The sequence below is a fragment of the Hydra vulgaris genome, chromosome 05, assembly GCF_038396675.1.
Source record: "Hydra vulgaris chromosome 05, alternate assembly HydraT2T_AEP".
In the NCBI taxonomy this organism is placed as follows: Eukaryota; Metazoa; Cnidaria; class Hydrozoa; order Anthoathecata; family Hydridae; genus Hydra; species Hydra vulgaris.
The window spans coordinates 14,480,334-14,494,882 of NC_088924.1; the positions used below are offsets into that span (position 1 = coordinate 14,480,334).

A 14,549-nucleotide genomic window follows, 5' to 3' on the forward strand; every position below is an offset into this window, starting at 1 on the left:
CAACAGTAGAATTAAAAAAATCATTACCAGGCTTATTTTTATAAAGATCTCAAACCATTAAATAATTTTCTTGGTTACTATATTCAAACAAACTATATCTCATAAATACAAAAATGTTTACTTTAAAAAATAACAAAGCAAAGAGTATGAATGAAAAATGGGTTGAGACAAGCGTGAATAAAACCCAATTAAAAAAATGAAGTTTATTACATTCAACTAAGTTTAAATGTGGAAAAAGAATACTTGGTAAACAAGTTATCACTTTTTCATTTTTTATTATTTCTAAGCATTTATATTTTGAAAGCCAATGCACTTTTAGAGAACCCAAAGACCCCTGCAGTTTTTCTTAGTTTCATTGTTTTATTAAAAACATAATTTTACTTTGTTTATATATCTTCGACATTTCTTTTTATAGTTGCGCACCATTTTTAAACTTTGTTTTTTAATTTTGATAAAGCCAATAGTTTAAGCTTTTTTTTTTTAAAATCTGCATGAATGTGAAATTGGCTAGTGTCTAAAACTTGCTGGTGTGAAAAATCCAATTTTCGTGGTATAATGGACTAGCAATGCAAATGAAATGGAGTAGTGAGAATCACAACAAGTTCACAGATTATTTGTTCTATTTTGTTGTTTTCTGCTTATAATTTATAAGCAGAAAACAACATTTTAGTGTTCAAGAAACACTATTCTTCCAATTACTTTCTCAAGATATGTTGTAAACTCTGATTAAGACTGAGATTTAGGTTATAAGTTATATGCAAAGTGAAAACTAGTTCTAACTAATATTTTAAACTATATAGTAGTCACATCCTTTTAAATATGCGGTAGTGGTGTAGTGGTAGAGTGCTTGATTCATAAAGGAAAGTTTCTAAGTTCAATCCCCACCACGCCCCTGGTAGTACCAAGCTCAACTTGTTTTTCTATACATCTGCCTTTTTTGTCAAGGTTCGTATTTTGGAGTTATAGAGTTAGGAGAGGGTTATAACCAAAATTAAGTAACCTCCTCGTCTGTAGAGGCCATCTCGGCCTTAGGGAGGTGAATTAACATTAAAAAAATGCTTTGTATTTTTTGTTAGTGTTTAACACAAGTCAAAGTGAGGGATTCAGAGTTTTTTGCAAATTCAGGTACAAATTTTTTAAACAGAACTTTGTAACAACTTTGTGCAACCAAGTATAATAGTGGTAAAAACTGGTCAAACATTACTTTAGTACATCACCTTTTTTATTTAAGTAATTTTTAACTTTTTTGACGAGGAAAAGGTTTCTAAGCTACTTTAGAAAAAGAGAATTTTTTTTTACATTAATAAGGTGATTACAAATTCCAAGCTAAGATGATTATAAAAAGTTGATCAATTAAAAAATGAAATACAAGTAAGTAAAGAGTGTGTTAAAATATAGAACCTTCTACAATTTGATTGAGAAATGCTCAACTTCTTTGAATTCCTTCTATACTTTGCAATACTCAAACGCCAGTCATTGAATTGGAAAACAATCATCGTATATAATTAATCAAACACAAACAATATGAAACATTAATGTATAATATGTTACATTAAAAAAAAGTTTAATATGTACTTGTTTTTTTGTTTGCGTAACTGAAAACCAGGTCAGTTGACTGTTCAATCCACATCCACTACTAGCAGCCCACACCTCAATATGTTCAACTTTTGATTCAAAATAGACACAAGTTGTGAGACAATCAATGAATTGTCCTTTGCAAACTGCAACATTTTTCTTTAAACACAAAAGATCAATACTTGTAAGTGCTTTCACGATGGTTTTAGCTTTTGGCCTCTCCTCTTAAAAATAACAAAAAATTATTAATAAAAACAAGTTATGTATAAAATGCATTAAATTGACCATTTATTATTCAACCTGGATTTTTTCGAAGACAATATTTTATAAGATCTTCCATATCAGGCCAAGGTGCGAAACCATGAGAAATTAAGGAGTCAATAGGCCTATTACTTAAAACAGCATCTTCAAACTCATTCTGATTATTTATGTCTCTGAATGGTTTTTGACCATTAGAAATAAGCTCATATATTGTTACACCATAAGAAAAAATGTCAACCTAAAATAAAGTTTTACATCCAAAAAACTCAAAATTTTTCCATTTATAAGTCAATTGTTAAATACAAATATTGTCAAAAATAAAGTTTATTTTAACAATCTGCAAATTAAATTTTTACAAATTGCAGATACTCAGTATTTAATATTTTTTAAATTTAATATTTTTAATATTTAATAAAGTTATGACTTTTTTTTACCTCAATGCTATACTCACTCTCTTTATATACAACTTCAGGAGCTTTATATTTAGGAGTTCCCATATTAGCAATTAGACCCTGATATGTTTTATGTTGAGATATACCATAGTCAGAAAGTTTAACATTAACAGGTACTTTTAATGAACATGAAAAAACAATAATATTTTTTGGATTCAAATCTCGATGTACAATGTTATGTTTGTGAATAAAAGCCAGACCTTCTGCTACCTAAAAATATTCCTTTTTTGATATTGTTATATTGTAAAAAAAGGTATTTTATAATATCAAGTTTTTATTATAAACAAAAAATTCTCCCACCTGCAAAGCTATTTTATGTGTCAAACTTTTGTTTTTTGAAATATTTTTTGAAGCTATGTAATTTGCTAAGTTTCCTAAAGGACTGTATTCAATTAGAAGAGCACGAGGACGTATACTTACTCCAGTAAAGGAAATAAGACAAGGATGATGTAGACGCTTTAAAATATCAACTTCTTGTCTCAACATGCGATTTAGACAATTTCCTGGAGACTTATTATATACCTAAAACAATAAAAAGCAATCATTAAGCTTCATCATAATTGTCATCATCATTATTATCAAAAGTTGAATTTGAAATAAATTAGTCTTAGAACTATATTTTTTATAGAGCCATACTTTTAATAAGCACATAAACACATTCAGAAGATTTTTTAAATACCTAAAAAAAAAGTAAGCATTTTTTACATTTTTCCCTCCTCCATCTTTTGCTCCTTCTTATCATCATCATTATAGTCTTCTTTATCATCATCATCATCATTATCATCATCATCATCATCATCATCATCATCATCATCATCATCATCATCATCATCATCATCATCATCATCATCATCATCATCATCATCATCATCATCATCATCATCATCATCATCATCATCATCATCATCATCATCATCATCATCATCATCATCATCATCATCATCATCGTCATCATCATTGTGAACTGAAATACTGTTTTTACATTATGTCAGATACTAGAATTTTGGTATTCAAATACTCCAAAATACCATATTTATAATGAGCACATAAGCATGAATTTACCAAGTGGATCAAAAACATGTTTTTCAAAAATCTTATATAATAGTTTTTTAGTTTTTATATAGACATAAAAATTGAGTGAATGTTTTATAAGATTAAATTAAAACAAAATTTTAATGTAATCTGAAAATATATCTTAAAACAACCTGAAAAAATACTAACCCAAGAAAAAAAAATTAAAAAAAATTAATGATAAAAAAAAAAATGTTAATTTATTAAGTTGCACACTTTTTAAGTTCTTTTTCAGTAATCTAGATAAGCCATATAATATTTTAAGGCTCAGCCCCTCGCAGCCTTATGAAATCTGATTCTTTTGCAGGATCACTACAAAACTCATATACATTTAAAGTTTTTTTTCTTTTTTTAATGTAGAAATGAAAAAAATTGTCGCTTAATTTAGGGAAAATTTTGCTTTATTGTCAATTAACTTGTCCTTGGTGAGGGCATAAACTTTTTATAAAATAAAAATTATTATAAAGTGTTATTATTCTTTTTATTAATAATTTTTCTTTTTCTGGTAATGATTAATGTATTTCAATTTATAGATCTATTTCAGTCTTGCCCTGCATTTCAAAATTAGTTAAACGCATGTAACAATAACATAACATAAACATAACAAACTTTAAAAATAAATAACAAACTTTAAGAACGTTATGTTGCACTATGACAAATTTAGGTTAAAAAAAAACTATTCTACAGACTACACAATAATAGAACTGGTAATACAAATATTAAATGCACCGAATACTGATTGTTACACTATAGGTTTTTTTTATTGATTTATCCAAAGCTTTCGACACTAATAATAAACTAGTACTCTAAAAACAACAAGAGTAATAACAAATAACAGAACTAAAACAAATAAAGCGCTATGGAGTAAAAAAAACTAGAGCAAGATGGAGTTAAAAAAATATATAACAAAAGATCAAAAATAAAAACATAATCTGTTTTAGGAGCCTATTTGTTTTTACTCTTTATAAACCACTTATATTTAGCATTAAAAATATTAAATAGTATTTTATTTATTATTTTATTCTCACAAAGATATTACTTTTTTTTTAAATATTATGTGGCTGAATTTTAAGACTGCATGGAAACGAACAAATGAACAACAGAAATGAACAGCATTTACTTAACATGGTTTTCCATTTAAACTGTTTTAAAAATGAAGTTTAAAGATTTAAACTCATCATTAAATTTCATAAACCTTTTGCTAAAATGAAGTTTATTTTAAAAAATCAGTTTTTAATATTATTTATACATATTTTGTGGATGTATATATTTGGAGTTAACTTTATTTGTTGGATTTTTGTTTTTATTTTTGTTTCTATGTTATTTTTATACATGAAAAATTTATTTGGTAAAGTATTTTGCTGAAGTCTTGTGTTTACATACTATTTTTTTTTATTGAAGTTTTTCAAACTCCTTGTGTTACGAATAAATTGTTTCTTTATTAGAACGCAACAAATAAAAACAAATTAGAAACAAAAAATAAATAAAAAGCTTGTGCAAAATGTAGTCTTTCCATATGGTTTAGGGATTACCAGTTTAATTTTACCACTTGGTACCCAGTTATAAAATGGTAATTGCAGAAAGTTTTAAGGTGGTTCCCCTAGAAAAAACCATAAAAAAAAAATCAAAATTGTGTATATATATATACTTTTTAAATGTCATTCTATACTCTCTACAAAGATATATTATTTGAGGTTTTTTTTTAAGCATAAAGATGAAAAATTTTGGTTTTATATTTTGCATTATTTTTCTTTGTATTTAAGTTTTTTAATTGCATTTTTTTGCGAAATATGATTTTTATGCTGTTTTAAGTTTTTCAAATCTCATACTTTCATAAAAATTAAACTTTATGACTTGAAGTTTTTTTGAAACATTCTTTAAACAAATATCTAGAAACTAAGTGGAACGAAATTAATGACTCTAATTGATTTCATTTATTTTAATTATATATTTGGATGAAGGGTTTTTTAATTATATATTTGGATGGAGGTTTTAAAAGTGTTCATTTACGTTGACCGCCATTATGAGTTTGCCTGTCTATAGATTTTTTTTCCGCTCATTCCCTTTATATATATGTAATATATCATTGTACTAAATTTCATATTATATGCATTAGTTATTATAAAATCATTGAGTCCCAAGTTTTTCCTAATTTTGCCCATGAAACTGTAAAAAAATGCTGACTAAACTTTTAAAAAATGGCCATTTTGTTATAAAAATAAACTTTTTAAATTCGTACTTATTTCTATTATTGAAAAATTGATATTAAAACAATTCGCTATTACAAGAAAAAAAGCTTTTTTCTAGGGGTACCGCCTTAATAATTGAACTGATCATTCAATAGTAGCTTTTAACATTCAATGGTAGCTTTCAGCATTCAATAGTAGCTTTTTTACATTTTACTCTGAAATTTTAATACATAATGCATTAGAGGTATTGAAAAAAAACAAATAAAGACAAATTAAAAAGAAAAAAGAAAAAAAAAAGCATGTGCAAAATGCAATAGTTTTTCCAAATGATTTTGGGATTACAAGTTTAATTATACCACTTGGTACCCAGTTATAAAAACTGTGTTACATAGTGGAATAAGCGTGGAATAATCAATTAGAAAATGTTTGTTTAATGTTATAAAATTTTTTTTATCAAAAATGGTTGAACTATAATAAAAAATAATCAGAAACTTTAATGATGTTGCTACTAGTTACAGAACTTTTTTTTCTTTTTTACAGATCTTTATGGCCCAAAGCCCAGGTTCCAACATATAAAGGGACCCGTATATAATAGGGAAAAAAGTTTTTCTATAACTTATCTATTTGTTTGTTAAATAACAACTAATTCAGTATATATGTTTAAAAATAAAAATTAAAAACATAACTTGTATAAAATTAGTATATAATTACTTATTAGTAATTATAAAAGAAAACAGATTAATAGAAATTTTGTTGACTTTGCAATTAGTAAATATCTTTTTTCAAAGGAAAACAATAAAAAATTATATAATTAAACGAAATGAAAAGGAAAAAATACCATGAATACCTAATGGTGGGTAGCATCCAATCACTGAAGGTGTTTGTCATGTCAAAGCCTGAGAGCTTTAAAAATATGAGCAAAAGAGAACAGAAAGAGCTCCCTAACTCTTTTAGACAGTGGACATGGACTTTTTGCTCAAATGTCAACTTTCCAAAGGTTTGGTGTTGAGAGCTTTATTCCAGTGATTAAATAATAAGTGTATGCGCTTAACTGGAGAATGTGTGTCTACAATCATCTCCCTTTGGTGTCTTTTCTAAATTAGTGGAACTCGATTCTAGAAGTGTCAAGTCTGCTTTAACATGTGCTGATAATGACAAACTGTTTGGCAGAAAGATTGTTTCATAAAATGAAATTGATCAAAAATAGGCTTACATCAATGCTTCAAGAGTGGCTTACTAACCTAGCTTTTCTGAGTATTAAAAAAGACATCAAGAGATAAATAATTTTTGATAATATCATCAAAACAAAGATTATTCATCTTGATAAACAAAGGTTACTAAAATTTGGCCTAGGCCCCAACAATGGTAAATCAGGCCTGGTTAAACATGTTTAGGTATGGTGCCCATGTTTTGAATTAGACTACTTCTGATATCATTTGGCAGTTTTCATTTGAGAACTTTAAAAATGAATTAATATGTGGCATTATTTTTGTGCTGGTGTAAAAAGTTAAATACATTTGTTAAGAAAGATGCAGCTATGAGAAAATTTCTCTTGGTGATAAAAATACGTTCTCAAAATTTACATTATTTTATTCCATTTTATAGCTTAAGCATGTATATATTTTTGTATATATTTTTGTATATATTTTGTATATATGAATATATTTTTGTACAATTATCATGACGTATGCTTCAAAGCTGTAGAATAAAATATATTTTTTTTTAATTTGAAAATATTTTTTGTGTTACTAATAAGCATAAAATAGTTGTTAATTTTAAAACCTTTCTTTTTATTAAACAATTTAATAAAATCAAGTTTTTGTCTTTTAAATGAGCTATTGCAACATTATTTTGTACATAAGTTAGACCAAATAAAATTATTTCAGATGGCAAAGTATTTGAAGAACTTTTGGTGATACTCTTCAGATGACGGCATATTTGAAGTATTTTTTTTTTATTTAAAATTTTACTTATATTATTAAATTTTTATGGTCCAAGGGATCTAATAATTTGAGAATTAAAATACTAAATATTTTATATGTATATTATCAATTTTACATGGCGAAAACATATTCTAAATCGTTATGTAATAATTGGGTTTCAGTGAGTCTAGATTAGTGTAACAAACTTATTTTAATATTACTACATCTTAAAATATCTATTTATAAGATTTTGCAAGTTCATATTTTTATTTAAAACATTAAAAACATATTGATATTTATTTGTATATATTACAAGAAAACTTTAGGTGAGTTAATCCTAATACTTTGGATGTAGTTGTAAATGGCATGAACTTAACTGCAAATAATAAGTTGTCTAATTTCATAAAGCATCTATGACAAAAGTAAAATATATGCAAAAGCCCTAAAATTCGTTTTGAAGAGAATAACAAACAATGGTTACAAAGTGAACTGATATCGGTTAAATTTGTAATTGATAATAACGATATTCTTCTAAATGCCTTCATTGATAAAAATAACTCTGCTCTTATTCAACTGTATTGTCTGGTAGACCCTAGGTGAATTATGATACTTACTCTAAGTAATAAAACAAGGAAAAGAAGATTTGCGCCATTAGTTGCATCTTTTTCATCTTCTGCAAAATAGGCTCACAAGGTCACCTTTCAAATGCTCTTCTGTGGTGCTCTGTGATAAGACCGTAAGGATTTTGTGGGGCACCAAAAATAAATTTAAAAAAACAAAACTTTTGCAGAGAGGATGGGGGTAATGAATAATTTTTTTCTATGCTATTGGTTACTACCCATGCATGCAAACTTTGAAGATGTCACTGTTCTGATAAAGCGAAATTAAAAATAAAAAGTTTTCCCTTTATATTTATCTATTTGCATTTTTTATCAAATATTTTTTATAGTAATAATATGCAATATAAAGATATTTCATATTCGTGGGGGATATTGACTGTTAAAACATTTTTGAAAAAATTATAAGACAATAACCATTAATGGAAAGGAAAGTTGGCGAACCTTTTGCTAAATATTATGTTTGGACCCCCAATAATTTTTATTTTCAATTTTCAATAACTTTTAGTTTTCATTTCGGCTTGAGTGGTTGTTAACAAAGGTCAGGCTAAAGAAAAAATTTTATTCTAGTAAAATTGCAAAACGTAGACAAATTTTTAAAGCTAGAACAATGAACAAGACAGTCTTGGAAAAATAAATTAAAAACCATATTGTCACACTTTTAAAACAAATCAAACCAATAACTTTTGATAACCACAAACAGCTGCTTATGCCCCGCTTGTCCTTTTTTTTTTTTTCTTTTTTTTTTAAAACATTTTTTACATTTGTTAGTTTTTTTTTACAATATAATAATTATAAATAAAAAACTAATACAGTTTATAAAGAAATCAAATACTACTAACATTTAAAAAACTAGGTATCTGAAAGAAGATCAGTAAGATCTTATCATCAGAACCTTATACTTGTGTAAACAAAATACTAAAATATATGTTGAATTTTAAGAAAATTTTATATTTGATTCAAAAATGCTTAAAAATGAACACAGAAAGTGATTTTTTGTGAAGGGTATTTTTACAAAAAAAAAGCCTTTTTTTTCATATTTCAGACATAAAATATGACGGTAGAGTGCGTTATTATTTATTTTTTTTAATTAAATTTTTCAAATCAAGAGTGTACATTTTTTGTCAAGAATTTTATAAGGAATCCGAATGTAGCAAAATATTTAATTCTCTAAATAATAATTTTTTTGAGTATTAAACACAAATCTAAAACTAATAATTAGACAATCAATTTTTTTATAACAAACAATATATTATATACTAATATATTTATAATATATGTATATAAACATATTATATAGTACTGTTATCTTTTTTAAATTTACATATAATTAACAAATAATAGTTTATAAACTTTATTTAAAATTTGAAAGTCCAGCTAAGTTATATTTAGAATTGCTTTTGCTTATGAAACATCTGCTGACTTCTTGTGCTCTTATATATCCTTCTAGCTTTTCATGCGAATATGTTTTTGCACAAGCCTCTGTAACCTATATAAAACATAAAAAATAATTTTGTTATTGAAAACACTTAATAAATTATTATATTCTTATAATTAAACAAAAAAGAAACCTGCTTAATACAGCGTTCAATGGATTGTAAATTGCATGGCCAATCTGGAACAACCATAGGCTTGTAAAAATATTTTTTGACATCATGGGTTGTGAGGCTTGTGGTAAGAAGTGGTTCGTATACTGAACCTTTCCACTCAATTAGATTGGTCAATTTATCAGCATCAGTAATTATGCATGCGGTGTTGCGACTTCTTACTGAGTCATCTCCAAAATGGGTATTGTCATCTCCTTCCCCTCTAATATCTAGTATCTTTTGCACTCCAAACTTTCATTCCTCTTCATTGTTGGAACACAAGAGTATGAATGATGCATTTACTAAAGGCAAACCATGCAGATCTCTTTACAGTTTTTATTACTATTGCAACCTCTTTTTTTGACATTTTAGTTGTTTCAATTGGAATAAATATGCCTAGGTCCATCTATCCAGGAATGTTTTACCTTTATTTGAAACCAACAAGGAAAATATACACCCACTATAAATTCAATAATTAAACATAGGTTTCTAAGGTTCTTTTCTGTTAAAAAATGAATTGAAATCCACAATCTACAGAAACGGTTGGCTGTAGTAAGCCATCTTAAATGAGAAACATGATCTATTTCAAGGTTTATTAAATTTTCAGGTAAAATTCCAGATCTTATTGCTGCTACAATTCTGTATCCGTAAGCTTGATCAGCCAAAAAATCCTAAACTGTTTTGTCTGGCAAAGCAATAGGTGGTTCACTTAAAGTTACCATTTCAAAGTTCTTGTTTACTTCCAGATCTGTAACTGTATCCAGTAGTTTACATAATTCACCGGACCATTTGTTGTTTGAAAGTGTTTTTCAATATAATTTAACTATTAGATGTCTGAGGGGTAGTTTGTTAGTATGAAGAGCGCATATTATCCAGTTCAACTTTTTATTAAGTTTAGTTCGACAAATTTTATGATACCACCTTCCCATCCAGTATTACATTTGTTGAATCACCACCCATGCTTTAATTGATTTGTCAACACCATGTTGAGTCATCTATTTGACATAATGATTGGCAACTATTTCAGCATGCTTTTTTTCTTCAGTTGATTTTTGTGGAGTAAAATAAAACAAAAATCTGCAACCTGGTTCCATACATGTAGTATAATGTTCCTTTACAACAGATCCTAGAAAAAACCGACTGGATCCTTTTACTTCTATCTTTACTTTTGTAATGTCTTTTCTACTATCACACATAATAATATTAATGTTCCCATTGTCTATACATTTTAAAGTTTCATTCTTCAACTCCATCATTACTTTATCTTGAGCTCTTACAACTTTTTTATGGTCAACAATAAACTGTGTATCTTTCTCAGTAATCAATCCTGCATCAACCCCGGCAGCTGTAGTCATAGCCACCGCAGCTCTAGAAGAAACTCCGTATCTAAATATATATACACTTTTTAATTATATCTAAATGATGAGAGTTTTTTTTTTAATTTAAAATAAAAAATATATATTTTACCTTACACTATGTATTGCGACATTTCGTACACTTTTAGTATTATATTTAGACTTTTTTACTTTGGCGATTGAAGTACTAGGTTCTGTGTTGAATTATTCATCAATGAGTTCATCTTCAGTCATTGAAAAATCATTGTTTAACGTTTTACTTGTAATTATGCTGTCTGCCCTTTTTCTTTTAAAAGCTTCTTTATTAGAATTGTTATATAATGTTTTAACTTGTCTGTTGTGTTCAGGCATATCTTTGGAAGATATTTGAAGCAAACTTTTAGCACCATCTTTATCTCTTTCGATTTTAATATAAAAAATATCTATAATAGGAACTTTATATTCCTTAGAGCAGTTGCATGTAATGTGGGCTTGTTGTTTACAAATAATTTTGCAACCTAACTCTTTACAATCAGAAATTATACACTTACAATTTTAAATATCAAAAAGTTTATTCATATTCAATGTAAACTCTGTTTTATTTTCTTTATATTCTCTGTTCACTGATATTAAAAATACAACGTCCCAAGCTTTCATAATTTTGTACACAATATTCTTTTCAGAATATATTATAGGAGCTTTAAAATTAGCGTTTGCCATTTGTTACTGCGTAATAATGGAACATGCAACCTTTTTTGCCATATCTTTTATTAAAAAGGTTCTAGAGTTTTTATCACATTGTTCTCTTAATAGAACTGCATATCTCTATATGTTAGAAGTTCAGAGAGTAGCAACTCCTTTCCAGTACCAACTAATTCTGTTAATGTGGTTTTTTTTCATGTTTCTTGTCTTTATCATTAATTTTTTGTTATAGGTTGCCATAATATTTTCTACAATTTTTATATTTTGTTTAGTTTATATATAATCAAATTTTCTTCATAATATATCGAGGGTATACTGCCAGAATGCACTAAGTCATTTTTTGTTGGTTTTGAGTTAAGTCAACATAAACACTCATTATTATATGCTTTATCACTTCCAAAATGCACCAGACCTTATATTCTATATAATACCAAGTTATTGATCATTCTCAAATATACAATGGGAATATACACCATTGCATGAAAAAAAAAAATTTCATTAAACTGCCATTATCTCAAAACAATGAAAAATGACTTGGTGCATTCTGGCAGTATACCCTTGATATAATCTTATTTAATCACTTTTATACCCAAAAAATATTTTTTGTCATACTTGTCACTTATTTATCAGTAGTTATGAAAAAATATTAGATAATACAGTTACGGACTTAATTTTAGACTCAAAGTGATAAAATCAAAATTTTCATGATGAAAGTGTGAAAATAGCATAATAAGTATGATGCATGCATAAATAACTTGATGAATAAATTTGTTTCATGGAATTAAATATATCTGATGATATAATATGCAAAAATAGCATCTGACAGATTTGGAATTCCAGTAAAAATATTAATTATGTATAAATAAGGAAACGATTATTGTTGTCAATTATTTATTAAGAAGTTGCGAATTTGTGTAGCTGGCTAATTTTTTAACTTGTTTTATTTCAGTCATTTTAAAACACCATAATGGGGAAGAAGAAAACATTAAATGAATCAATTAGATCTCAAGTTATTTTATTATTTGAGGAAAATTATAACACAAGGGACATTGCATCCAGGTTGGGAATATCACAATCTTCAGCATCGCGTGTTGTAAGGCAGTTTAGTTTTTCTGGTTCAATCAAACCTAAACATCATCCTGGTAGACCAAGGCTTATTTCAGCACAGAAAGAACGTTTAATTCAACGAGAAGTAATAAAAACACCAACTATTACATCTTCAGCTATCAAAAGGAATTTAAATTTGAATGTTTCCACTCGTCATATTTGACGTATTTTATGCAACAGACTTTCTATGCGGGCGTCAAGGCCTTTAAAGAAGCCTTTTCTTTCTGATATCCAACGAAAGAAGAGAATATTGTTTTGTAAGAAGTACTCTCATTGGACATCAGAAGATTGGGCATGTCATGTTTAGTGACGAGAGTAATTTTCATTTGATGGCAAGCTATAAACAATGGGTTCGACGTCCTAAACATTCATCAGCAACTGACCCAAGGTTTACAGTTCCAACTATTAAGCACCCTGCTCATGTGATGGTGTGGGGGTGCTTCTCAGCACATGGCTATGGTTCCATTCGATTTATAAATCAAGGAGAAACTTTAAATTCAACAGCGTACATAAATATTTTGAATGACAGTTTGGAACGATTCATGGCGATTCACAATTGCACCGTGTTTCAGCAGGACTCAGCCCCCTGCCACATCTCAAAGCAAACTAAAAAGTGGTTTATATCAAAAAGAATTTAATTATTGGACTGGCCTTCAAATTTGCCAGATCTAAACCCGATCGAAAACCTATGGGTTTTAATTAAACGCCAAGTTGCCGAAGAAAAGCCTTCCTCCATCCCAGATTTAATTGAAAAAATTAAAGTTACCTGGTGCTCATTTTCAGCTGACATCTGCAAAAATTTGGTGGATTCAATGCCGCAGCGCATTAAAGAAGTATTAAAATGGAAAGGAAATTCATGCAAGTATTAGCAGGCTGTAATAAATCATTATTTTTATTATCATTTTTAAATATATGGTTATGGAATTAAGTTTTTTGTTAAAATTGAAGTCCGAGTCTAAAATTAAGTCTGTAACTGTATAATTATATTACTTAAGTAATATAATTTCAATTAACAACTTTAACAGCTGTCATTCAAAGGAAATATTCTTTACAGATGACAAGTTTTTATTTAGCAATGTTTTTCCAATGTGTACTTATTTCCTATGTACCTATTTTATCTTGTAGACAAATACTATTAGTTATTAAATACAATTATATCTTGTTAATTATTTTTACGGATTTGGATTCCTTATGAAGTTATTCACAAAAATAAACTGCCCTTATTTTTAAAACTTAATAAAAACGGGAAAAGACAGCACACACAACAGTAACTGTCTAAAAATATAAAAAATATTTCTCCTTAATTAGCCACACTTTAGTCGTTCAAAACTAAGCATTCTCCCTGATTAAATCTTCAATTTCATTTTTTGATTTTTAAAATTTTATTAAAAAAGGAAAAAACAACACATTCTATCGTCACATTTTATGTTTCAAATATTAAAAAGTGGCTTCACAAAAACTCACTTACACAGCCTTTCAAAAACTTCACTTTCACACCCTCACAAAAACTCACTTTCACAAAAACTCACTTTCCGTGATCATTTTTATGAATTTTTGAACAAAATATAAAATTTCTTAAAATTCAACATAATAACTATTAGGATTAATAAAAATTAAAAAAAAAAAAATTCTTTAATTTTATTTTTTTATTTTTAAAATTTTATTAAAAAAGGAAAAAACAACGCATTCTATCGTCACATTTTATGTTTCAAATATTAAAAACTGGCTTATTT

General features: G+C 27.2%; 1 protein-coding gene across 2 annotated transcripts in view; it reads right to left on the minus strand.

The window, feature by feature from the left end:
• LOC136080604 (leucine-rich repeat serine/threonine-protein kinase 2-like) overlaps positions 1 to 14,549 on the minus strand; it is a 76,160-nt gene that overhangs the window by 11,162 nt on the left and 50,449 nt on the right. For both annotated transcript variants that reach the window (XM_065797462.1, XM_065797461.1), the window contains exons 8-11: positions 2,589 to 2,810; positions 2,271 to 2,498; positions 1,876 to 2,074; positions 1,576 to 1,799 (exon numbers count right to left, since the gene is read on the minus strand). In XM_065797462.1, coding sequence (XP_065653534.1) covers positions 1,576 to 1,799; positions 1,876 to 2,074; positions 2,271 to 2,498; positions 2,589 to 2,810 — 873 coding nt within the window. The remainder of the gene's footprint in view (positions 1 to 1,575; positions 1,800 to 1,875; positions 2,075 to 2,270; positions 2,499 to 2,588; positions 2,811 to 14,549) is intronic.